General features: G+C 46.2%; 1 protein-coding gene across 1 annotated transcript; it reads right to left on the bottom strand.

Annotated features, from left to right (window-relative positions):
* Positions 1–39: 39 nt before the first annotated feature.
* EDEM1 (ER degradation enhancing alpha-mannosidase like protein 1) lies at positions 40–27936 on the bottom strand. The gene is made up of 12 exons (XM_082728758.1): positions 27239–27936; positions 21033–21105; positions 18037–18140; positions 16598–16769; positions 15437–15620; positions 13437–13611; positions 12477–12597; positions 11842–12012; positions 9956–10029; positions 9009–9105; positions 6666–6869; positions 40–3909 (listed from the first exon to the last, which is right to left on the bottom strand). Exons 1-12 carry the CDS (start codon positions 27760–27762, stop codon positions 3820–3822), a joined length of 1989 nt encoding a protein of 662 aa, XP_082584884.1. The 5' UTR covers positions 27763–27936; the 3' UTR covers positions 40–3819.
* Positions 27937–27988: the final 52 nt, after the last annotated feature.

Here is a 27988-nt window from a genome sequence, read left to right on the forward strand (position 1 = left end):
ATATGTATATATAGATGAGTATATAAAGGAGAAACAAAATGACAATTCAAAAAAAATCTTTTAATAAAAATTACTCATAAAAATCCTAATAAATTTCAAAGAACAAGATATTTCTTAGTACATTTATAAAAGAACATTTGGTCCTTTTACAAAAAGCTCCCTCTTAATTTAAATACATTTCTTATTTACAGATTAAACATAAAATATCATCTATAGTCGCAAAGCATATTGCACATTACAGAGAGAGAAGCACGTGTGTATCTCAATTGGTTTTCCCAGAGTTTCCAACTCCAGATTTTTGTGTAAAAACAGATTTACCTTTCTTGTGCATAATAAATAAAAATGCAGCTTGTGTTTTGCTCTTTAAAACTAAAACAAAATACCTTTTAAAAATATTATTTCTCTGCCTCTCAGAAAGAGGGAAAGGGGTATAGTGAATCAGGAAGGTCCACAGGTACTTTTTCCCGGATTCACATCCAAACTCCAGCAGGAACAGAACCCTGAGCCCTGCAACACCTGGGACACACCCAGCCAGCCCACCTTCCCTCTTTCACAAGGGTCCCTGCCCTGCAGGGAAGAGGCACTAGAGAAGGAGCTGGATGTCTGGGAATGGAAAAGGAAAGACCAAGGTTTTCTTCAGAAGTCCCTGTTCAGGTACTCTGGTTAGAGCAATCATTCAGCCCTACCTTTTCACCAGCATTAGATTTGAAAGTGTCAAAAGAGAAAGACCTCTGGAGCCCTACAGAGAGAGGAAAAGGATGTCTGATGTTCAGTCCACAAGATCCAAAGCAAAGAATTACAGTCTGCAATCATTCAAAAAATTGAGCTAAGGAAATGGCTAAGAGGGTATTTTTCTTTGGTGGGGGAGGGGAGGGACGGAAGGGGAGCCACATTCAAGCTCTCGGGTTACACACAGAGCCTCCTCTAAAATTCACCTGCACAGACACCACCCTGGTGCAGAAACACACAATGACTTTAGTGACATGTGCCTGCCCCCCGATCCAGGACAAAGAACCTGGGATAAGGAGACACAGACTAAATTCAGGTAGAAGAGCTAGAACAAACTGCAGGAAAGCACATGAACATAGAAGCTGGTTCCTCACAAAGGCCAGCAGAGCTGGAAGCCAGCCAACACTTCCTCTGTCACCTACTATTCTGGAAAAGGAGCTCCTGAGTCACATCACTGAAAGCAGCAAAGCCCGCCCTGTACCAACTGAGAACCCTGTGGCCTGGCCTAACAGGGCAGCTTTCTGGAAGAGTTTTGCAAAACTGTATACCTCGTGTCGACCAGACTCCAGACACTAACTAACTACCCAGGGGAACTTGAGGACAGTGTGGGCTCACAGCTGTTCCAAAGGATGACGTCTATTCACAATCAGGGCAGTCCTGGGGCAAAGCATGAAGCCCAGGAATCTCTTTAGCACTCCCCTCCTTGGCCCTCCCACACCAGGTATCCTGCAACACAGAACAAAAGAAAACAGCAAAAGCCCTGCAAGATATAACACAGTTGTTGACATTCTGATTTCCAGAAAGAAGACAAGCTTTGAACTTGGCCTCGTTTCATGACTGGCACTAGACAGTATCCTGCCTCTAGCCCTACAGATCCCGGGCAGCCTCCAACTTTAGACGGGGTAGTCTGGAAGGTCAACCACCAGGATTAGTGTGCAGTAATGCCTTCAGCCTCAGTCTCACCAACTGGTACACGTCAATGCCCAGCAATCAAGGGGGTTTGAGACTTCATACAAAACAGACCTTAGGCCAGCCTATGGCCCCTGGCGTGCGTTAGTGGCCCTGCGGCACAGGTCCCTACTCCTGAGCATAAGAGGGATGGAATGCCAGAGCGGGAGACAGGTTAAGGTCCCAGATGAGAAGATGGTGTTGGAATGCCACACGTCGATGTTGTCCCAGGAGCTGGAGAGGGAACCCAGCAGGGCCACAAGAGAGAGAACTGTTGCCCTGAGACCCAATTTCTTCCCTGACATACCCTATCCTCCTAAAAGGGACACTTATAGTCCTGACTCGGTATGCCTGGAGAAAAGGTCCAGGGACGCTGTGCCTGTGTGCACGTGGGTATGTCAAATGGAACATTCTGATTTAACCAAGACAAGAACACCTAAAATATGTAGTGTTCTCAAAGAATGTGTTCTGTTCAGGAGATGACACACATGGTTGATAAAGAGAATGCTTCTGAAATGAAGAGCAAAGGTAAAATAGAACATATGACTTTGTTTATAACAATTTGCATAGTAAATATTTAAAAAGACAAGAGGTGAAAATCCCTTTTTCAAAACTCTCTAAGAACTGAATTCTATAACTATTTTAAAAAAAGAAAAAACAAAACAAAACAGTAACACTGAAATTTTCCAAGAAGGAATAAAACTTCTCCCTTTGATTGGTATACAATGGCTCAGACCACATTTCTGGTTTTAAGAAGATGAAGAGGAAATCATTTGAAGTGTGCAAGGAGAGACAGATAAGCATGGTAAGGCTGTGCAAGCAATGACAGGTGAGACCGGAGGTTCTTAGAAGACTTCTACCCTTTGTATCAGGACTCATTTCAACCTCAGACGTTCTATGGAAGCCAGGCTAAGGGTTCACGTCCATCTCTGCTCTGGAGGAGCCTTCAGCCTCAGTTCAAACAGAGATGCTCTGTTCTGGCTAAGAAAATAACAACAAAGAAAGAAGGCAATGTGGCGTAACTTCCTCCTAATGTAGGTTTGCTTAAAGTATCAGGCTGAAAGGCAAGGACTGGCCAAGAATTTTCCAGAATCTTACTGATACTCATCCCTTCCCCTTTTTCACTGTGGTCCCACCCTGTGACAACCCAAAACAAAGCTGCTAAAACCAGAGCAGCAGCTGTGACAAGCAGCAGCCCCAACCAAAATCCTATAAGGCACTAAGCTAAAGCCTGTAGTACAGAAAAACAGCTCAGGGATGCCAGAGAGTCATCTGATCATTTCTTTCTCCCTGACTTAGCTAATTGGCACTGGACAGAGAAAACAAAAACAAAACAAAATTCTAACCCAAACATGGTCAGAATTGAGAATCCTTGGTTAGTAGATAGGAGAAAGATGGAAGCTCAGACATTCTTGGGTATTTTTCTCTCCCTAAAAGGCACCTGGTTCTGGCACTATGGGAGTTCCTCAGTTAAGTTCAAATTAAATGTAATATACCATCCAAAAGATCTAGTTGTGTGACAACTTAAAAGACTGCCTTTTGAAATTCAGATAAAAGTTATTCATAAGCAATTAACTTGTAACACTGTGACAATTATGTGGGGTGCAAATGAAAACAGTATGATTTCCCCCACTGTGATCCAAAATCATGGGTGGAAGGAGAGCCTATCATCAAATGAGAGAGAAAGATAACAAAATGCATTAAATAGGGATGAACCTCGGGCCCTTTACACGGAAATTTCGTTCACAGTCCTCTAACAGAGAGGTAGCAATACTGCAGTCACAGCAAGTGCTGGAGACTGGAACACACTTCTTGGATTCCAAAGTGGGAAGCCATGCAAGTCCATCCAAAGATGCCCCATCCACACTGTGCTTATAAAATCAGCATGTCCTAGGAGGCCAAAGTCTACGCACCTTCTTACTTCAAATTTTACCATTAAGAAAGCAGGACATTTTATTGAACAGAAGAGAAACTACTGTATGCAAGACTCTGCTAGACATGTGTGAGGAGTTGGACAGAAATCCCTACACCCTCACAGATGGCCCGACTTCCACCCTCTTCCACTTCAGACTGGATCTCTGCACAGTGTGGTTTCGGCTGCTTCCATTCAGTTTCAGATGAGGCCACACAGAGGAAAGTAGATCATATCAAGCCAACCATTTGGTCGATCTGCCGCATGTAGATGCTCTTTAAGGGCAGCGAGTATCTCCTCTCGTCAGGAACACGATTGCACTAGAAAGAAAAAAAGCCCAGGGGAAAAATGTACTCTGAGTTAAAAATCCAAGTATTACTCGCTAAGAGAATACACTGCGGTTTCTCCACCGGGCACTGCAGGAGGCTCAGCAGCATCCCTGGCCTCTCCCGCTAGGTGCCCCCTCCCTCCACTCCCCTAGTCGTGACAACCAAGATTGCCTCCACACATTGCTCAATGTTCTGTGAGGAGGAAACCACCCCCAGCTGAGGACCACTGACGTCATTCAATACCTTCATTTCAGGTGAAGAAATGCAGACCCAGGGAGGCTATTCACCCAAGATATTCACCCAAGGGGAGAGTAACCAGGACGAAAAACTCATCCCTTGGGTCCTTATCTTAGTCCCCCCAGAATTTCAGAAACACCTGAGCTATCTGAAAATACAGCTGGCTGGGGCACCTGGGTGGCTCAGTCGGTTAAGCATCTGCCTTCGGCCCAGGTAGTGATTCCCAGAGTCTGGGATCAAGCCCCACGTCTGACTCCCTGCTCAGCGGGGAGCCTGCTTCTCCCTCTTCCTCTGCCCTTCCCCCACTTGTGCCTCTCTTTCTCTCCCTCACTCAAATAAATAAAGAAAAATCTTAAAAAAAAAAGAATCAAAGTATAGCTGGACTTTGAACAATGGAGGGGTTGGTGCAGTTGAAAGCCCACACCCAGCTTGTGACTCCCTCAGAGCTACTGACGGCCTACTGCTGACTGGAAGCCGTACCAAGAACATCAACAGTCGGTTAACTTGAATTTTGTATGCTGCATGTATTAGGCAATATATTCTTACAATAGAGTCGGTTAGAGAGAATAGTGTTATTAAGAAAATCATAAGGAAGAGAAAACGCATTTACAGGACTCCAATGTCTTCATCAAAAAACACCTGCATGCAGATCAGACCTGCATTGTTCAGTGTCAACTGTACTGTGGTTTTTCCTGAGTTTAGAGTTCTTCCCATCCACAGCTAAAACCTAAATGCTTCACAGAACTTTCTTGTTTTAAGGAAAAGCCCCTTTCCCCCGCTCAAAGGAGATGCAAGTTTGAGAACCACAAGTGTTTATCCGCCAACAGTTTCCACATACACTCATGACTACACTCGTGACACGCTTGCCCCCAAAGAAACAGGTTCCCACTGCTCAGCCCAACTACTGAACTCACTAGGCCCCGCTCCTCCTCCTCATGAGATCAAGTCCAACAGGTCCTTCAGCTCATCCCGAACGCTGCCCAGCCATGCACTTGGAGGTCTGGTCCTGCTGCCTGAACAGCCCTTCCTGGAAGCTCCCCCCATCGCTCACAGATCTTCTGAAAAGCCACCTCTGCAATGAAGTCCTCGGTATTCTCCAGGGCAGATCAGCTATGCCCTCCTCTGTGCTTAGGCAGCTCTTCAGGCAGCACCACACTGCCGAACACCCCAGGAGTAGCTGGTCTCCCCACGAGACCCCTTGGATGGACCCACATCACCAGAGCCAGGCACAGGATCGGGTCTAAGAGGAGTGTCTCCTTGCAGTCCGGCTATTGGCTCCAACATATGACCAGAGGCTCTCTGTGCCTCCCTTTCTCCACATGTAAAATGAGACCAAAGGCACCTACCCTCCTGGGGCCTCTGTGAGACACTGACGCATATGACCGGTTGGAAAAGGGGCCTGGGCTATGGAAGGCATTATACACAACTGTTATTACTCTTTCTTTACCCCTCTGTTCCTTCCCTTACCTTCTCAGTTAGGCTGTGTTCACCTAGTCTACACTGCATGGCCTTATGGAGATTTGGGGGACCGAATTCTGCTCTGGTCTGTCAACGTAGTTCACAGACTTGACGATAAAGACCGTCAATGGGACACTGAAGGCCAAGTACTGAAGCACAGCCCGGGACCAAGGGGTGTGTCCCCTAACCAAGGCAGTTTGGAAGGAGGTGGTAGGAATCTTGACAACAGAGGCTTTTTCTGAGCAGAGAGGTGCCATCCAATGCATGTGGGATAACCCAGTTTGATATTTCAATTGACACAGGGTCTCCTTCCCCATTCTCACTTCCAAACCATCCTGACTCAAATCAATCCAACTACCTAGGACTCCTACCAGAAACTCCAGGACTTGTTTCCAAATCTTTCCCAGATTATCAGGGATTATCAGGATGGTTGAGACCTGCTCAGTGAAACCCTGCTTTAAATGAAACTGAGTTCTTCCACACTTCCAAGAGCATTTCATTAAAAAATCTCAATGACTGATGACTGCTCTTTCTCCCTCTCCTGCTGGTGGGTGATTTGGCTAGATCTCTTCCATCTGTCCGTCCAGAGCCACTCTCTGCCCTCCCCCATCCTTCTCTGGCCCCAGGGGTCAACTTAATAGATCATACCAAAAGGTCTCTGTGGCCTCTGACTTCTGGGAAGCATCGCCAATGAGAAGCTCCCACAAAGAAGAGGGCAGAAAGATGGTTAAGTCTTTACTCTGCTGCTCCCCTCTTGCAAGCTCACAGGAGCCAGCTCAGAACAAGGCTTCTGCCAGGAACCCCCCACCCCGCATGCCTCTGCCCACCCATGTTCCTGTGACCACGAGCTGCTGCAGTGAGGATGGACAGTGGCGCTGCTCCCGTGGGTCCCCACACCCGGGATATCCACGTCAATGGTCTTTTGTGAACCTCTTCTCCAGTGGTGCAGTCTAAGTGTGCCACTGATTTTCTGGCAGGGACTCTGGATGACAAGTTTGCTTTATTTTTCTCCTCCTCCACATGCCGACCCCCGCCTGGAGAAAGCAACTTACGTTGGAGCTGGAGTTGATGACTTTTAACTCGGGTGACTTAGGCCTGTGCACAGACTTCCCTTCTTGGTCCTGCCCTCCGTCTTCAGAAAAGAATTCCTTCCAGGGTGATTCCCGCAGATGTTTATCCACAGATACAATGTGTCCCTCAGTTGTAAACATGTACTTGGTTCCAGACTTGTGGACTGGATTCTCCTCATCAAATAGCTAGTGGGGCAAAAAAAAGAACATAAAAGGAAAGGAAATAAAATTAAAGGAAAAAAAAAAAAATAAAAACGATACAACTGGTAGGTCGAGCAAATTTGGAACAAACTCGGTCAAATGTATCCCAGACTACTCAGGGAGTAGAATTTGCCAGGTCCTCAAGCTTTTGAGTAACTAATGGGTGAAAAGGTGATTTCCAACTCTGGCTGCAAATCAGAACCACCGGTTTCATTTAAATCCAAGTACCTGAGTTTCCCCGATCCCATCTCACCCGCTCAGACCTAAAGACTCAGAAATCCCAGGGCTGAGACCCAAACTTGCTACTAAAGCTCTCTGGATGACCCCATGTGCTCCCCTGAGAGTTCTGGCACTAGAGTTCTAGAACCACCCCACTTCACACATGCAGGCCCCACATTAGAAAATGCTGGAAGGGAGGAAGCAGATCCTTCATCCTTCACCACATCCCAGGGCCTGGCACAGAGCAGACACCTGTGCCACCATCCCACTGATTCCTGTCAGGACACAGGTCAGGCTCCGAGGACAGAGGGCAGTGCTTTCCTTCAACAGGAGGAATGTGGCAGGAGCATCCAGAAAGAACACCTAACTGAATATAGGACAGGTCAGTGGGGGAGAAGGCAGGTGTCTAGTAAATGTTAAATGAGTGAACATTTAGAACAGAAATCTTGTGATGGAAGAAACCTCAGTCACCTGAAAGTACTGTACAGATGAGGAAAAACAAGACTTGGCACACCTTGTCTGTGTTTCCACAACTAACAGGGGAAGAATGTGGTAGGCCTGCGTTTTCTGGCCCCAGACCCTATGTTCTTTCCTCTAGAACTGCCTAGAAGGTCTCCTTCATTTGCTCTAGAATTCACCCTGCGATCATCCCAGGCACCAAGGGCTGCTGAACGGGACACATGCAGGACTCCTGACAGCCTGCAGTGACCAGCCTGCACACCCCTCCCCACCACCAAAGCACTGAGAGGGAGGCCTAGGCCCCCACAGGGATCTGACAGCAGGCCAGCCACCTTCCTGTGGGCATGCCTCCCCTGCAGTCTCCTGTGAAGTCACACCACTTCACACTGGGGATTCCAAACCCTGGCTTTACAGAAGCACAAGCCACTTGCCAGAATTACAGACTCTTGAGCCCATTTCTGAAGATCTTGAGCCCATTTCTGAGGGCTGTAATTTTAACAAGGGCTCTAGGGTGATTCTGATCCAGCTGGCCCCCGGACCTGGGAACTGGGGACCTCAATAACAGCCTGTCACTACTGCTCTACTCCCTTTGAGTCTCAGCCTCCACCCTGCTTTCCCAGCAGGAAGCCCTGCCCCTCTGCGCCTTGAGGAAGCATCCTGCTGTACACAGCCATGTGGAGTATGGCCGCACAGAGGGTGGGCGAGTAGCTGCGCGCACACGCCACAGAGACCGGGTGTGCACACTGCAGAGCAGGGGAGCGTAGCTGCGTGCACACGCCAGAGAGACCGGGTGTGCACACTGCAGAGCAGGGGAGCGTAGCTGCGCGCACATGCCACAGAGACCGGGTGTGCACGCTGCAGAGCAGGGGAGCGGAAAGAGCACTGCAGCAGTCAAGACCAGGACTGAAGCCTCAGCTCTGCCCTACAGTCACCTCGAAAACCCAGGCAAGTCACCTGACATCTCCATGTAGACAGCAGCTCCCAGAAGGGGAAGAACAAATGTTGACAAATGATCCCTTCAAGGTTTCCTCTAGCGCCCACGACTCTGTCTCTCTCCACACACCTGAGAGCCCAATGGGCTGGGGTCTCGGCCCAACTCACAAGCATCAGAAGATGCAGGAGTTGAAAACACTGCTCTCTTCCTCAGAGACACCTTCCCCAACCACCACAACTCATGTGCACGGCTCCTCTAGGAACCATGACCAGGACTTCATACCAGCTGTAATCCAAAGTTCCTTTGTTTACTTATCGATGCCTCCCCAACAATGTTAGAAACCACCACAGACGACAGCACTACGCTCTTGTTTTGAGAGCACTGCGTCCCTGGACCAGCACACGTCCAGCACAGAGCCGTGCCCGGGGAATACATGCTAGATGGGAGACCAAATGAATGCGCTCTCTGAGCACTAATAAACATTTCTTGGGTTAACCTTCGAACACACATACCAGATACAAGTATTTACAGGTCTCACTGAGAAAGAAGCTCTCCATCCGGTCCTCTTTGGATTTGTCTATGACGTGATGCAACGTTGCATAACCACACCTATAAAACAAGTTTCCAGTTAGTCCTGTCTCTGCTCCTTCCTATCTGCTTACTAATTTAAGAAATGGAAATAGTCTATTAATAGAATAATCACCAAATTACCAAATGCTATATGAAAAACAAATTAGGTTAGGTTTAAGAGCTATCCTTTTTCAGCCTAGACTATTTGCAAATTTATGAAAAAGCTGTTTGGCTGCTACATCAACAGGTTAGTTATACGGGAAAGAAGGGGGCGCTGGTGGAGGATATTTGCCAAGTACTTAATATGACACCAAGAAAATGACTGGCAACGAATTCAGAACTAATTGAAATTTTCTGTCCTAGTATCTGTAGAATTGACTTAACATTGGCTAGCCTAAAATACTATTTTGTAAGAAAAAAGATATACTGCTAGGCGAAAAAAAGTCACAAAATTGAAATATATATGTATAAATGCATATTATATATAAAATATATGAAAATGATCATAAGTATATAAACTTAAATGTTGACTATTGATTGTGGTTCTCTACACATGGAGATTACAATGATAATACTCTACCTCCATACTTCTTCTGTATTCCCTAAACTTTCTAGTACATGTATTATTTGTACAACTAGGAAAAATAAGTTACTTAAAAAGGACATACACAATCTGCTGGAACCTTAGAGGAAAAAAAAGGTGAAAAAAAAAAGCAATTCCCACTATAACGGACCAGTCCTGTTACACAAAAAGTAAGCAATTTCCCTACAGAATTAACATTAATGATCTGTTCTATAAATTAAAGTGCAAAATAGAGTACTTCCCCGGAACAACTGAAAATAAATCAAAAGTGGCCAACAGAAAAAGGAAGGAACTTAGAAAACTAACTTGACTTTTGTGTACTTTTCCAGACTCTGCAGAATATCCATTCCTACATGGAGGTAGAAGGGATTCTTGGTTGCCTAGAGAGAACATGAGAGAATGTGATCCAGCAAGGGCCTGGAAAACATGCCATCAACACACATCACGGTGACACAGGACTCTCCCGAGGAGGTGAGTCATTGGCCAAAGGCAGGCACAACGCCCAGCTCACGTTACCTTGAAGGGTTACAAATGGTAAAGAACAACGGTGTTCCGTCAGTTCCTGTCACAGTACCTGTACCACCTGTTTAACCGTGACCAGGGCTGAGACAATCCGCTCCAGCCTAGAACAACATTGTGCTCTGGCTCTCTTGATCCCCACCATGATCCAAAATGAAATAATGCCTCACTGATGGTACCACATGTGAGAACAAATCTCGTTTCTCTCTTGCCTCAGAACTCTCTAGAAACTCAAGATGCAGACCCAAGGATGCAAGACTTGGCCCCCATTCCACTTACAGCCTTTTGAGTTAAAGCAAAGAGGAACAGGAAGATTTTCAAACAGGAGGCCCCCACACTTTGCTCTCCAACTGCCCTACGAACTCAGCCCTCGGGGTTGCTTGCTCAGCTGTCACACGCTCTTGCATGGTTTCACTAGGACACCAATTCTCTGACAAGACGAGACCGGTACCCCACCAACAGTTTAAAAGCTGGGGGTCATCCTGAATTCCCACTAGTGCCCGCCTGCAGCAGCCAATGCCAGCTCCTGCGTCTGAGGGTAGCGGGCTGTGTGGGCAGAGAGCACAGGGCGTGGCATCCGAAGGCAGAGATGGGAAGCCCAAGGGTTCTCCCACTTCTAAGAAAATAGTCAGTGGGAGGAAGCTGAAAATAGGAAAGAAGAAGTGACCGAAATGGAAAGGTACAAACGCAAAGGCAACAGGCTTAAGCTTAAGAGGAGGGCTCAGGCAGCACCAGCCATGGAGCCCGGAGCGCGGAGCCAGGCTATCCACACAGCTCGAAGAAGCAAACGCGGAGGCTATCTATGACCTCTTCCGAGAGGTTATCTCAAACTCAGGAAGTTTCTCTTTACACGTGAGGCCTAGGACCCGTTGGACCCTTTTTCATCTAGAAGCAAATGGCATGATTCAGTGTTAATTTTTTCTTTACTAAATCGAAACCACAATACTAAGCCTACTATGAGGATGCCTAACAATAAGCATCTTCTTGTGCGGGCCTGCCCCCTGCAGGCGTCTGTCTCAGGTCCACCGAGGTACACTGAAGGCGGGCTTTGCACAAAGCTGCTGTATCTGTGAATGGGTGTAGGCTCTCCGTGTGAATGGATGGCACGCCCAGAGGTATAAATATCTGCCTTCGACGGCGGGGGAGGCTTCACAGCTAAAGCAGCAATCCCTCTGGCATTATATTCCATGCAAAAATGAACACTATACATTTTTTCTTTAAAGCGTTAAACAAAAACAGACATTCAGATGAATCCCAGATGATTTCCTTTACCCAGAAAAGGAATTCCTTTGGTCTGAATAATGATTACACAAATCAGGGTTCCACAGGGCATGAGGAGAGGGCCATATATCAAAAAAGAGTTCTTTGGCCAAATAAATCTAGAAAACATGGAGTACTAAGTCTTCTTTCATGTTTAAGGATGTGAGAGAAAGGCCTATGGTCCAGGCAGAATGGGCTTTGCGAAAGGTAAGGTTCAACAACTCCCTGTGTGACTGCAGACACTTCTCTGTCCTGTGGAACCAGGAATCACACTCAGTACCAACCAACCTATGGTTAGGCGGCCCCCATATCGGAGTCACTGGGAAACTCCACAGTTCTATACCCATCAGCCAGTGTCCGCTAAACACCAACTGCTACAGGTCCTGCTGGCATTTAATCACAGAATCCAGTACCTGGTAGAGAAGATACGTAGACTCCACTAACTCGGGTCTCAGCGGGTAGAAGAGCACGTCGGGGGCCTGGAGCTGCCAGTTGTACCTCTCAGGGAGGGCCCCGTAGCGTTTCCAGATGGCGTAGTAAAAGGCATGGAGGCAGATGGCGTCTTCCACATCTCCTATCAGAACCTAAGGAGAAGACGCTTTTCTCAAGTGGCAACACGTGACACAAAGGCCCTGGGCTCTCCCTCTGTCCCCCAGTTCTTATCCAACCTGGCTGGAGACAAAACCAACCCAAAAGTAGCAACCCAGAAAAAAGGACGCCCTCCCTAACAGACCATCCATGCCAAACCTGTGCCAACTGCATAGGACAAGAGGTTAACTGTACTTGGGAGCCAAGAATAAACAATAAGAGACAGATGATCCAAAAATCACGTATGGTTCCTTTCAGCCTTGGTTTTGCACTTATTTAGTCTGGCTCTGTTCAGGATCGGGAGGACTCATCTCACAAAAAGAATAATCAAGACATACTGCGCGGCTACCCTCCCAAATCCGGACGAGCCCGGGAATGCTCTAGTATCATAACAGAGAACAGAACCACAGAAACCCTTGACAATGATCGCGTTCTCCCGGCAAACACGGGTGCTGAGTACCTGCAGTCCGGGGAAGAAGGCCTGCAGAGAGTCGATCCAAGTGTTCATCAGCTGCCCGCTGAACATGTTCACGTTCACATATAGCGGCGGGTCTCCTTCTCCTTCGTTACAGGCTTCCCGACTAACAGGCCAAGCAGAGCGGGCAGAGGTGAGGGGGAAGATCACTAACAGCCCTCCAGCCCTACTCCTCCCGCAGCCCCTGCTGCTTTAACCTCAGTGGCATCAACATGAATATTTTCTCCTGACTCATTCTTTTCAACCTTTGAAGAAAAACTGCCTCTACCTGTGGACACCAGACTCTAGCAAAAGGTAAAAGAGAATAATAAAAGTTCTGAACTTAGCCATTGTAACTGATCAGGGATTTCACTATGTTTTGCGGAAAGCACTTGGACACTCCGGCTTATGAATACTGCCACATAATGTATCTAGCAGAGTCTTTGCTGGATTTGACCTGAGTGGAAAATCCTGGTTACTTCTACATTTAAAAAAAAAAAAAAAAAGAAATCTCTTCTCTAATAAGGTTCTACACCAGGAGCCTGAAGGAATCCATCAGGATGCTTGGGGATTATACGCTGGAACTTTAAAAAGCAAAAATGGGGACGCCTGGATGGCTCAGTCGGTTAAGGGTCTGCCTTTGGCTCAGGTCATGATTCCAGGGTCCTGGGATCCAGCCCCGCACTGGGCTCCTTGCTCAGCTTCTCCCTCTCACTCTGCCGCTCCCCATGCTTGAGCTCTCTCACTCCGTCAAATAAATAAATAAATCTTAAAAATAAAATAAATAAATAAATAAAAAGCAAAAATGACTGAACCCTGCCCAGTAAAGGATAATACAGCTCTTCACCCCCAAGTATCTGCCCTAGAACTAGGAAGTGGGAAGATGAGTGCAGACACCTCACGACGCTGTGGATTCAGGCTGAGAACACACCCTACTTGTTTTACGGGGCAAGAGAGGAGACACACCCTCTTCTTAAGTAGTTCTGAATACTCCTGTACGCAGCATTAAACATCTCGAGGTCTTCCTTTTCTCCAAAGAGAATGTAAGATTTCAAGAGGTATTCATAGAAGGAGTCCAGGCCAGCGCCCAAGCCGCTCTGCTTTCCAACCCAGCGGCCCGTCTGAATGTTCACCACATTGCCTGCAAAAACAAACAAAGCCCTTGGGGCTCGGCCCCAGGTGTCTGGGGACAGCTCCTCCTCCAGGGTGCCCTCAAGTCTGCCCCACCACTCGACCCGCACTCTGGGCCTTGGCAGAAAAGACAGAATGAACGTCTGGCTCTCACATTATTATCAGTCCCATCAGTGGCAGACAGCCAGGAAATCTTTCTCAATACATGGTATTTAAACACTGGGAACAAAACTGGGGAAAACACTTGAGGCAAGAGAAAAGTAAATTTGTCATTTTGCCTTTCCAGATTAACAGTGCATTTCAAATGCCAAAGGAGTACTCAAACCTTTGACTTTGTAATGCCATTCCTGGCAACTTATCCTTAATGAAAAAAGTGTTTTTTAAGAAAAAGTATCGTGTCATTCATCAAGAATTATGAACTGTATGATTTATATTATCTGTAAAATAGGGGAGGGGGAGAGAAATAATCCAAGTGTCCAACACTAGAAGAGTTAATTAATGGACTCTATGTAGATTTTAAAGATGGTAGCTATGAAAACAAGGTAACAACTTGAAAAACCTGAACTGCCTAATATAAGGCAGAATAAAAATGCTTATTCATAAGTTGAATGTATAAACATTGCACATGCAGACTGAAAGGACCAATAGGAAATTTAAAAGGTAACAATTGATGGGATACTGGCAAACCATTTGGTGGTGGAGTGGCAATTTGAGCAACTTGTTTATTTCTACCATTGCTGCTAAACACAACAAATACGTACATACATTTAATAACTTAAGGAATAACCAAAAATCACATTATAGACGCCTGGCTGGCTCAGTCGGTAGAGTATGCAACTCTTGAGCTCAGGGTCACAAGTTGAAGCCACAAGCTGGGCACAGAGTTTACTTAAAAAAAAAAAAAAATTAATTTCAAAATGCATTGATACTCTAGGACAACTAATCAAGGTACTTTTCAACAACAACAAAAAAGTTTTCTGGGGCACCTGGGTGGCTCAGTTGGTTAAGCATCTGCCTTTGGCTCAGGTCATGCTCCTGGGGTCCTGGGATGGAGTCCCACTCAGCTCCCTGCTCAACAGGGAGTCTGCTTCTCCCTCTGCCTCTGCCCTTCCGCTTTGCTCATGCTGTTGGCTCTCTCTCTCTCTCTCTCTCTCAACTGAATAAATTAAAAAAAAAATTTTTTTTTTAAATTTTTCTCAGTAAGACAATTTAAAACAGTATCTTCAGTGAGCAAAAACCTAGTACTTATTAAAGATGGATGATGAGTACACAGGGATTCATTATTCATTATACTTTCTCCCTACTTCTGCAGATTTGAAATGTTGCATAATAATTTTTAATAACATCCTCACCAAACATTCTCAAGAGGAAAAAAATATGCCACCTAATATAGGTTTAATCTGGCCTTTCAACCTACTACCACATGCCTAGACTTTTTTAAAAGAAAAAGCCACTCTACCAGTAACTCCAAATGCCTATATTGAGAGCCTTATATTGAAACAATATAATCTGCTTCAGAGGCAATTCTTTTTATAGCATTTCCATTAATAATTATTTTCAAACGGAACATGCCCAGGGATTCAAATCAGAAGGGAACCCTCAAACAGCAAAAACATTATTCCTTCCTATCAAACTTTACAGCCTCACTCTAAGGAGACAGTCCTACAGAGAAATTGGACAAGGCAGACATGAAGCGCCATTCTCTCTGAGGTGTCCACTGTCAGGTTCAGCGGCACAGACAGAAGGAGTGGAGAGCAGGGAGAGCCCCAGAGAAGAGGAAAGGAAAGGGGGCCAGATGTACCCAGTCCCAATGGCCTGAGAAGGTGCCACCACACCTAATAATCCCGTATCATTGCTCCGCAGGTTCCAAAGGGCTTTCACAGCACGTCTGGCCACCCACTCAAATGTAGAATCCCCCAGGAGTCGGCTCAGAATCCCAAATTCCACCAGAAGGGAACCGGCACCTGCTGTACACGTCTCATTATTGCTGTCAGGAGGAACGCCTGTCTTTAGATTCACCTGGGGACAGGAAGAGACAAAGGTTTTGGGGCAAGACTTGTGAGGAACCCTCAGGGCTAGAAGGCCAAGTCACAGCCACTAGCCTCAACTACTGAACCAAACTTACTGCAGTGTAACTCAGCTCACAGCCTTCCATGTCACACCTGAGATAGATATAGGAGTTAAGCTTCAAAGACACAAGACAATCAGACCACAGCCTTCTTTTAATAAGAGCGAGTCTTAGGGGAATGGTTACAATACCATGCACTAACCCACTTCGTTCCAGCACCAGGCTCTGGCATCAGAAACAAAGGCCAGCTGTGGAATTCCCTTAGCAATGTTAAGTGAGGTACTAGGAACCCAACTCTGCTCAGTGAACATAAACAAATCACAGACTGGCAGACAAGGAAGACAGGAAGAAGGTGACAGCCGGTTTCATCACTGAGGCTCTGTGGGCTGGCAACTCTCTGCTGGTTACCTAAAAGGCTGACTCAATTCCCAAGGGAGTTCTGAGCTCAGCAAATCCAGAGCCACAAAGATATAATTGCATTCCACATCTTGCATTTAAATCAGCAGCTCACTGGCTGGGCTGGGCAGGCTTTTATTTGAAAGATCCATGTGAAGCACTCCCAAGAACATTCGCCAGGATCCAACAGTACACATATGAGGGTCTTCGGGGGAAGGTACTTGAGTCAGAAATAAGACAAATTCCCCACCCTAGAGGATATAAATGGCACATGCAGAAGAACTTCAGAATACTGAGCACAGGAACATAAGTTCCTTAAAGGGAAGAATCAAGTACGTCAGCCTTATGCTTGGCACTCAGTAGATGCTTGGTAAATGTTGAATGAATTAAAAAAACATACACATCACATTTAGGGACACTCTCAAGGACCCAGCTTTCCTCTTTCACATCACTCCCTCCTCCCCCCAAATAACTTAATCAAAAAAGAATTTTAATTCAGGAAGATGCTGGGATGTCCAACTAGTCTACCTACCCGAGGATAGGGGATCCCTGTCTTGGTGTTCTCAAAGGCCGGCAGGAGGCGCACAGCCAGGTCATGGGCCATGTGCAGTAATTCGTTATCATAATCCTTAATTGTCATGTCACCAAAGGGCTGTTTGGAGTCAGTTATTATTCTGTGGGCAGAAAGGAGGCTTCCTAGGACCCTAAAAGACAGGATGACAAGAACACAAAAACAATACAATCACGCTACTTGTCAACGCATACAATCCAGTTCACACTGAAAGCAGCAGCCTCGAATCCCTTGAACTCACAGCTGCCTGGAATCAAACGGACTAAACTCAATGGCTTCTTGAAGTTCCTTCCAGCCCTGATAAATGACCAATTCTTGAGTAACCACATTACTGAAGGGGGTAGGGGGAAAGAGAACCCTTCACCTGAGGCCACCAAGAATAATCTCACCTAAAGTAATAACCAATGACCAGCAGTTTCAATCATCTCATCAGACGGGAGGGTACTTCTCAGAATAAGCTTTACCTTTCAGTATTATTAATAAATGACTCTCGGTTTCTCTCACACGGGGAAAACACTTCACCATATCAGAAACAGGAAAGGGAAAGACAACAAATACTAAGTAGCTTCCCTAGTTCAGGTTGCCAAATAGCTGAGAAATTCTCCACTCTGGTGAGGAGGCAAGGTGTGGAAGAGGAGAAAGCGAGGAGGAAAAGACCCGCTCCGAGGCAGAAGGCCACCAGCTCTAGAGCCATGTCCCTACAGAGCCAGGAATCATGCACCACTCCAATGATCGCAAGCTGACTGTGATGTTTGTCAGTACAAATGTTTTCATAACTTTAATTTCAAATAAATGATACATCTGGAATGGTACGCAATAACACAGTTTTCAAAAAGTCTAAATAGTAAAACAGTCACAATGTATCAACCCAGAAAGGCAAGATACAAAACCGAGTATGGAACATATGCCCAGTACCTCGGAGGGGAATGGTGGGGAGAGGGGCGGTGGACAGAAAAGATGGCGGGGTGAGGGGGTTGGACAGAAGAGACAGTGGCACACGAGGGGGAAATACACCCAAATGGTAAGCAGTGGTCTTCTGTGGGTGGTAGGTAAGATGGGAAACTCTCACTTCCTTCAGAAATGTGTAGGGGTTTTCCTAGGACACAGGAAGGAAATGGGACCAGACACCAAGTGACAGTGAAAATCTGCCTTAAAAAAGGACACCCGTCTCCCACCTCATTAAAACTTGAGTCTTTTTTTTCAGCCCCCAATGTAATTACTTTGAAATGTCCATTGTTCCACTGTTAATAAAGCCCAAAAGGGAGAGGAAAATGGACACAGCACCCATAAGGTCCCCCATGGACTCTCTACCTGGCTCTCACAGCTGGGAAAACCTCACAGGAATTTTGCTGCTCACACACACAAAAGAAGCCTTCAATCCATTTCATGTACTATCTTACCTGATTGTGGCCTCAAAGACTTGGACGGTGGAATCTTTGTCAAATGAAACTGTGTCGATCACTAACTTGACTGCTTTCTGGAACTCAGATGAATTTCCCATTATCTTCAAAAAGAGGAACACAAACCATTACAACAGCTTGAAATGACACGGAGGGACCATTTATCTAAATGTCTGTACACGGTTTTGCCACCCTTGGGAGGAGCGAAAACACAAAAGTTAGAAAAGCACAGTTATCTCTTAGAATATATTCCAGGACAGATGGCAAGCCCATTTCCTGCAACTCAAGACTCCTATCTCCAAATAGTCAAACTGTGAAATATTCCTCATGAATCATTAGTATCCCTCACCTTCCCACTAGACTCTCCCTCAAACTCCAGTCTGATCTGATTTAGGATGCAAGGCACTGGAGTTCCTAAAACTCTTGAAAAGAGTAAAAATAAATCCAAAAACCAAAGAAACAAAAATATAACTTCCCCTATGCTCCTCAAATAAATCGACAGCTTGGGTGCTTGGCTCCCAGGAGACCAAAACATCTGGAAAACCACTTGTTGCTGGTTATCCAGATGTCTAAACACTTTGAGAAATAGTAGCATTATGTCTTGAAGCGCAGCATAAAACCAGTGGCATTCAAAACAAATAAAACATACAAATAATCAGCTCCATGTCCTTTTTAAAGACTGATCTAAAATTACAATTCCTATTTTCGGTACATAAATATGATCTCATACTAAGCCGCTCTCTCCAATATGAAGTGCAAATTGGGAACAAAATTTTACAGATTAACTGAACCAGAATGCTTTCATTCTGTTCAAAAATTTAGGACAATCCAGGGACTTTAAGGACATCATAATGATACACACAAAGGAAAAGCAAATAATTTCAAGCAGACACTACTTCTTTCAAGTGTGCCTTATTTCTTAGTATTTCTTGGTCTGGCCCATAATTTCATCCCTCTCTTCATTGTTATTCTGCCATAAACATGCAGAGCAACTATAGATGCTTCTTTCCTGGCCTTTACTTCTTTCTTTTTAAAAGATTATGCAATAGTGCTACATGTTGCTGCCAATGGTCAGGGGACTGCTATCTTCTGAATGTTTCCACAGCACATCTGTTAGAGCCTGTTTAAAATGTTAGCAAAAGAACAAGAAAACCTCAACTGAGATAACACCTGAAAAAGCAGCCTGAAGTGCTAGCACACTGAAGACCGGATATTCTACAATGAAAACCACAAAAAATGGCTTTGTTTCCTTACAGATGCTCACCAGCAACAATATCTGTTAGCAGCTGCAGAGGCTGATATGATCTCAGATCAAGTGGAGGATGGTCAAGGAAGCCAGCAATTTTCAATTACATATTCTAATTTCCCACTGTAGTCAACACAGCTACAGACAGAGCAAGCAGGCTGTGAAATCATTCGCTCAGGCTTAAGAAAACCTGGACTGAACAAAAGAGTTAAATTGGTTTCTTTATTGCAGGACTTCTCAGAGCCTTTAAAATGCTGCTGTACATTGTAGCTCTCCAATAACGGGAGAGGCATACAGAACTTCATTTGGGAATAGAATTCTTCTTTTAAGGGATATACCCTTGGAAATGTTGTTGGGAAGTGCTGAATTTGTAGAAATTCATTTTCTGAACACATATTTGCACTCCTACTATACATCCGACACCATTAGGTGGAGAGTGCAGGGAATAATAGAGATGAGGTCTCTGTACTTAATGAGCATAGGAGAGGGATAAAAAGACACAATGAGGGCCAGAAAGAGAGGTCAGGGATGAGAGGTACTCCTTCATAATGTATATGAGTTCCAGAAGACTGTTTAAGCAACACGTATAAGGCTGAGTCAGCCTCCGGGATCTTCAACAAGTTAACTCTAATTAGGCTGAGCAGACTTGCCTGGGCACATTGTGATCGCCGATGACAAATGACTGAAGTGGGGCAGCAAGAACTACAGAAAGAGCAACTGGGCCACTAAAACACTGTGCAAACACGGGCTGGCCAAATGAAAGCCCAGAGGCCGTGCAGACCTGGGCCAAGAGCACATAGGGAGGTCAGTCGCTCAAGCTCCTTCCAAGGCCTCGTGAATCTTCCGCCAGCAAACTCCAGGGCAGCTCTAAAATGGACTTAGCTAGCACTACCCACTAATAACCCCTGACAGCTCTAAACTCTTCTCAGGGAAGTTAAAACAGACAAGGGTACATTATTAAATACAGGATTCGGGCTCAACTACGGGAAGAATTCTCTCATGGTAAATGCGTGCTGGACAATGAAGCAGAGCAAAGAGGCTGTGCGGTCACCCTCACGAAGGAGGATTTAACAGGCTATGCTGAAATAGAGTCCGTTGGAAGCACAGTGCAAGGGGCAGATGGTGCACAGGGCACGCACAGTGTGATGGTAAGTACCATGCCACACTCGGTCCTTCATGGCTGTCCTGAGGTCTCCAGCTCCCCAGCCTTCACAAGGGAAACCACGGGACACTGGGGGGGAAAGGCAGCACCCGAATTGGCAGCCCCAGTGTGAACAAAACACAGAGCGGCATGCAGAAAGGAGTGTTTCTAGGGAAGGCCCTGCATGGGGGCCAGGACCAGGGTTCAGGACACACTCTTGGGGAGCACTAGTCAGATGCTACTCTAGGGGCGCACTGACGTGGAGCTTGTCTTTTACTTCTCAGATCTTAACCACAGTAGCTGTCAACTTGAATGGAATGCTCTACTGATTCCTTTATGGAATAAATTAGTGGGAAACTGGGCTCCCCCCCAAAAATCATACTTTCTTCTCCACTTTTTTTAGGGGAATCACATCGCCACTCCTTTGACCTTGAATGCCTTTCTCGCCCTCACCATTAAGGTCATTAAAATAAACAAAAGCTACCAAAGTTATGAATACATTTTGAGTACCAGGTTTCCTGGAATTCCCATCCCTGGTGGGAACTAGAGATGATCAACTCCAAAATGTCTTAATTAGTGAGGAAAAAAAAAATAAGGCTAAAGACTTACTGCAAGTGTATCCAGTGCATCCACAAGAGTCAATGAGTAATTCCCCAGGACATCATTGATGTTCAGATTTGAACTGAAAAAGAAATACAATTAAAGAAAGGTGCTTTATTTCAAATGAGAAAAGGGACAATAAAATTTAACACCCATCAGAAACTAAAACTGTTGGACTCTTACTGATTCAGGGACAATTATATGCGGGTGAGTATGGCAGTGGTCCTTCTATCTCCTAAGTGACCATTTCTAGAGCATCTGCAAACAGACTCAAGTCACACACCAACAGAGACACACTGATGATGCTATTGTGGGAAGAACATGCAACAGGAAGTCGGGAGATGGTGAACCAGAGTCATGTGCCCTCCCTGACATACCGTTTTATCACCACAAGTCACCTCCCTGGCCAGTTTCAAAGAGATCTTATTTCAAAATTATTAGGAATGAAAAAAGAAAAACCCTGTCATGTGACCTGCCCACGACCCTTTATTTTATTTTTTAAGATTTTACTTATTTATTTGTTTGAGAGAGCGTGCACAAGCAGGGGGTAGGGTGAGAGGGAGAAGCAGGCTCCCCATTAAGCAGGACTGGATCTCAGGACCCTGAGATCATGACCCAAGCCAAAGGCAGACACTTAACCGACTGAGCCACCCAGATGCACCCCCCCCACCCCGACACTTTAATACAGAAACCAGCTCCTCCAGCAGGTTCCACACAAAAAGAACCAAATACCTTCCATGATGGCCTGATTACCACTCCCCTGTGCTTTGGCTGGGGGGAGTATATTAACCTCTTGATCTCATTTTCTCATTCACATCTCAATCCAAGAATCCCCATCACCTCCACCAACTATGAGGAGCTGAGCCAAGACAGGACTTCTCTGCGCTGGAGCTACACACACGTTTCTGCCCACAACTCCTGCCCCCACAGTCCACGCTGATTCCCCTTTCTGAAGCAATCTTAAGCCACCAACTTCAGGCCTGCAGTGAGGGTAAAGCTCCCCAGTCACTCGGACAGCTCCTCATAATGCTAAAAAACAATGATGAGGATGAGAAATAGGTCGGGGAAGGGTAGGGATGGAGACATCATGCAGCTTGACAAATCCCCGGGACTTCAGTTATTCCGCTGTCTCATTCCCACAAGGCCAGGAAGGAAATGGCAAAAGCCTGAAAAGATGTAAGTTAGGAAAGAAATAGGACACCTGTTTACTTTTATTGAAGACCAAAGTGAAAAGCCCTAGCTCTATCTTCAACAGCAGATTTGCTGAAATTATGGCACCTCCCAGCACAGTCCCAGACCACGGTAGCTAGTCCTTGAGTCATTCAAATGGGGCCTGGTCTCCCTCCCTCTGTTCTGGATGGCCTGCTCTGCTCTCTGAAAGTGCACCCTCCCATGTGCCTGGGCCTGGTGAACTGAGGGCCACACCTCACAGCTGATCTTACACGAGCCTTCCTGTTGCTTTGTTGTGTGCTATGTTACCCCACTGAATCTAGGACAAAGAACTCAGAGCTAAGGTAGATACATTGTTTGAAACAAGCTACAGAGAAGGGGCTATCTGGGAACCAGGATTATCTCGCTCCTCACAAGCCATCAGGCCAGCACACTGCATGGCTGAAAACTGCACCGGCTTCTTCTATGTGTAGATTCTTCCTAAATGGAGTTATATAATCGCAAAAGGTCCTCTAAAGAGGAAAGCTGGGGGTTAAAATAAGCACTGCAAGGGCAGTGCCAGCCAGAAAGGATACAGGAAATGCCAAAAGTTGGAGAAGGTCAGAGTAGACAGGGAGCTCCTCCTGCTCAAATCTGCCAACTCTAGAATATTCTGTTGGGTTTAAATATTTAACTGCTTTGCTCTGCGGCTCAGAAACAATGAGTGGTTCCCACGACCCACCTCATTAGAAAGTGGCTCTCTCACCACTTAGCATCCAAGCTGGACGATGTGTAAAATACCCCAACTGCCCTCTCCTGAGCTGTACCCTCGTCTGGGCCAAGGTCACCCTCTCCATCTGCACAGGCCCATGGAAGGTAGTATGACTGTTGATTGCTGTACTCCTGCACATGATGTATAGTACTCTTCCTGCAGGCTATAACTAAAAAGGACCCAATTTTACAATACCTCTCGACACAGTGTCCAAGCAGTCACTCACAATGAACAGTTACAAGCAATGCTACGGTTAAAAAAAAATTTTTTTTTTGGAATAAGTGGGTGGGGTCCTTCTCTCCACTTAAGACAAATCCCCTGAAAAATCTAAGGTGTGCATTAAAGCACTTTTAATTATTTTCTACCAAATACTTACTATACAGTCTTTCAAAATATACCAAAATAGAAAGAAGAAAAAGAAGAGGGGTGTGAAGAGAAATGCAGATTCCATAAAACCCTCTTGGCCTAACAGCACTATTATACTGTGATTCCATTTATGCCAGCCCACAATGCTGGTGTACGACTGTGGCCTTGTTCTCTGGAGATACTCTTGATCGATGGCTAGCCTGACTTATCTGCTAAGTGCCTCAAGCCAAGAACTCAATCTTTCAGTATAAGGCTAGGCCCACAAGTACACATCTTTCCACATCACAGCTGGCAGGACTACAATGACCCAGAATTAAACTCTCCACTTAATTTTACCATGTGTGACTGTTCGGGACATTCACCCCAGTGTGCATTTGTAAGGTTCGTATCACTCCAAAACAGAGCTGGAAGAAACTACAACCTTTGACAGGCAATTTTTTCTTATGTAACTAAGAAAATCAAACATATGGTTTAAAAAAAAAAAAAAGTCTCCCACATATACTTAACCTGTACCAGCTGTTCAGAAATCTACCTAGTGCTGGGTAGGCACAGAGGTAATATAAGAAACGGTCTCTGTGTCGAGGGATTGATAATCTGGGGAGACACGACAAAGGGAAAGGAAGGTGAATACATAAGAGCATTCAGTTCTCAAGTGATGATGAAATGTGGAACAGCAGCCCAAAGAACCAAAGAAAGGAACTGAAAGGAGAACCAAGCAAAGCGAGAAAAATCGTCTTCAAAAGTTCAATGGCATCATAGGAAACGACTTAGGTCTGACTCTGAAGTGGGACAGTAGTTTAGAAAGAAGGAAGAATGCACAGGAAGCCATCTTATGCTGGGGTGCCTAGGAATGGGTCAGTTTGGGGGCCAGTATCAGTTGGGGCTGTGCACAGATTTGCTTTTTTACTTGAACAGCAATATGGCTGGGGAGGAAGCAAAGAAGGATCACGTGCCCAAGGCCTGAACTACTGTTAGCATTCACAAGATTACAAAAAATAGAATATCCAAATTTATTTGAAGAAACTTGGACCCTCCAACCCAAACTGGGGATATAAGAGTAACTGACTTTGCAAAGTAATCTATAACTGGGCCAAAAGATTTGCTATTTTAAAGTGTTCAGGTTTCATTGACTTCACGGTAACTCCTCATACTACCTACAGTCAAAGAAGACAGGCAAGACAAGCCTCAAGCACATGTGCCTAAAAAGAAAAGAGACACAGGTAGAACACCCATGGTTTGTTTCTGTACTTCCTACATAATATTCTAATGGTTATGTCTCTATATTTTAAATATATCATTAGAATAAATATGACAACTATCACTAGGCTACATTTGATTTTTTTTAAATCTGAAAAATCTGGCGGCACTTGGTGGCTCAGTCAGTTAAGCATCTGCCTTCAGCTCAGGTCATGATCTCGGGGTCATGAGATGGAACCCACGTCAGGCACCCTGCTCAGCTCCTTCTCTTTCTGTGCTCTCTCACTCTTGCTCACCCTTAAGTAAATAAAATCTTTACCCACCCCCAAAAATTAAAATACTAAAAAAATAAAATCTGAGAAGTTTTTACTGCAAGTGATCTATCTTGGGGATGTAAACGTATCGTATTGTTTCAGAGCCAGAATGACAAAGCTCTGGTTCTAAACTTTTCCTTGAAAATACTGGTCTGAAAGGAGTTAAGCTAAAGAAAGGAGAGTAAAAAAATTAACCTTTCCACTCTTTTGGAAGCAGCCAGTGTGAGGGTCTACTCAGGGTCACCATAACCCCAGAGTTCTTTCACCTCCTCAGAGACATCAAAGGTTTATCAACTGAAAGGTTTATTAACCTCTGGGCACAACCCCTCCCAAATGCCACCCCTTAGTAGTTCAAACTCCCATCTTTCCAACAGACATTCAGCCGTCTCAAAGCGAGCTGACCTTAGTTTACCCGCACTGCCACTGTACAATCAAACCAAGACACTCCTCAGCACACTTCATCCTGAAACAAAAGCCTATGCCACCCGGAACTACCCATAGAGACCAGCAAGTTAATCAACTGCCACGTCACCTTGCTGGAGAGGGGCTCCAACTCTCCAAAGGGTTTCTACAGTTCATTAAGAAAAGCATCATCAACTCACTCTCCTGACCATGATATTCCCAAATGAAAGCGTTATCACAAGTCCTCATTAAACTGTTTTCCTTAGGTCCACACCATAAAAGGAAATCTGAGGAAAAAGTCTGTGAGAGAGAGAATAAGGGCACTTACTCAAAGTATCCTCTCCCGCCTTGTAATACCATGAGCATTAGGGGGAAAATACAAGTAAGATCCAAAATATGTACACACACTTTGGTTTCAACTATGTAAAATATGTGTAGGCATATGGGTGGGAGCTGGCAGGAAAAATAAATTAAAAATAACTGTCTGACGGGGTTTTAGGCTTTTTTATTTTTTCAAATTTTAATCTTTTTTTCCCCTCCAACAACCAACAACAAAAAATGAGATCCAAAGAAAATACATAGGTATAAATTCTGGTACATTTAAGGACTAACAATTAACCCATTAATAACTCATTAATTTCCTAATATCTGGAAAGGCCCCAGTAATTTTTATCAAAAATTAATAAAAATTTTTCTCAAAAAAAAAAAAAAAACCAATAAAAACAAAACAAAACTGAGAAAGTGCTTATATGCATAAAGCCCAGTAAGGTGACACAAGAAAAGTAACTAATCAGTTTCCTACAATCTTTGAAAGGCCCAGTCCTTTGAAATGGCTTGGACTGTGCCCCTAGCTTCACTAAAACTGATGCTCCTCAAATTGTCAGCTAAGATATGACTTTGTAGATAACCGAACCATTTTTTAAAATTCTTCAAGCCCCTTTAATATATGGGCTTCCTTTTCAGAATTTAAGGACTGGACTCTTCCTTTTACCAGGTGAAGGAAGATACATCCCCCTAAAAGTCCAAAGGCACCCACAGAACGTGGGGTCAAGGCAATGGGCAGCCCAATTCCTCCACTCCCACCACCCAGAGGAAGGTAGTCACCTATCTGGTCTAACAGGATCCATGGCAAAGCACACCCATTCCCTCCAGCTGAAAGGTCCTCAGCTGGGTATGCTTTCCTCTTGGACTCTGATGTCAACAAGGGTGACCCTGGAAGCTTGACCTCCAAAGGCTGGTGGGAGGGGAGGACTGGCTGACCTTACTGGACAGTCCAACCACCAGAGTGGAGGAATTTATGGAACAGATAAAGGTGACAAGCAATGCAGTGGCCAAAGAATCAAACCCTGAGTATCAAGACCCCAAATCTGAGCTACATAGCCTCTGTCTCTCAATCTCCACCCCCCCCCCTTTCCTGTAAATTCCCTCAGCCTATGTAGCAGCCCCTGTAAATGAAGGTCAAAGGTTGTAACCCTGCTCTGCCTCCCGATCACTGGCTGGCTTTGGAGAAGTCTTTTCCTAGAACCAACTCTTGAATTTTTATATGGGGATGGGTGGAAGGGAGATGGAAGGCTTGTTTTGAAAGCTGCGTTTAAAAGGGATTTCGTTTTGATTATATACATGTTCATCTGGAGAAGGGGTTGTGGAAGATGAGAATCTAAAGCCTCCGAAGCTAACCCTCGTTACTGCTACCGTCCCTTCCGGTCTCTGAGCCTCAGTTTCCCCATCTGTAAAAGAGACTGCGTTGGACAGCTGTCCTGTAACTCAGAAATCCCGAGAGAATCAAGAAAGAGGACAGCCACCGGCCCACCCACACCCCCCGCCCAACCCCAGGGGGACCCCCTGGGGAGAGTGTCGGGCCAAAGCACTGAGCGGGAGGGTGTGGTTCCAGGCCCCCAAATGCCTTGGCATCCCTTGGGGGACCCGGAGGTCAGAAGGCTGCACCCTGACCGGGAGGACGGAAGGAAGCGCGTGGGGCGCGCGGCCCGGGCGTCGGGCCAGCGCCTACTACTCACGGGTCCCCGCGGTCAGGCCCTCGGCCGCGGCAGTGGATGGGGTTGAGCTCGTCCTGGGGAAAGGCGTGCGCCATGTAGTTGTCGTAGCCGAAGACGAACATGCCCCGCGCCAGGTCGCGCATCTGGGCGCGCAGCTGCGGCGGGAAGGCGCCGCTGTAGCGCTTCTCGTACTCGTCCCGGTCGCGGCCCCGGCCGCCTAGCACGTAGCCCCAGTGGGCCGGCCCGCACACTCCCGGCTCCGGCCGCCGCGGGGCCCGCCGCCGTCCCGCCGCCGCCGCCGCCCCAGAGACGGGCGGCTGCAGCCACGACGGTCCCGACGGTCCCCCGGGCAGCCCGGGCCGGCCGGCGGGCCCCAAGGCAGGAGACTCGGGGCCGTCGGGGGCCCTCAGGCGCTGGAAGCCGAAGCTGAGCGGAAAACGCTGGTAGAAACCCATGCTGGGCCCCAGCCCGAAGACGAGCCACAGCACTCCATGGAGGCCAAGCCGGAGGAGCACCAGCCCCAGGACGAGCGCTCGCCATTGCATGGTCGCGCGGGCGCCGCGGGCATTATTTTAAAGCGCGGGGGACCTCCCCCGCGGACCACCGCACCCCGCACCCGCCCCGTAGCCCCGCTCACTTCCCCTTTAAGGAACTCCCCCGTGACGCACCAGGAACCAGCCCATTGTCCCCCACCCCCAGTCCCTCGGGCCGCCCGGCCAGGCCCCGCGTTCGCCCGCCCAGTCGCCCGGGATTGGCCCCGGCCCGGCCCAA

The sequence above is a fragment of the Mustela nivalis genome, assembly GCF_964662115.1.
Source record: "Mustela nivalis genome assembly, chromosome: 1".
Classification (NCBI taxonomy): domain Eukaryota; kingdom Metazoa; phylum Chordata; class Mammalia; order Carnivora; family Mustelidae; genus Mustela; species Mustela nivalis.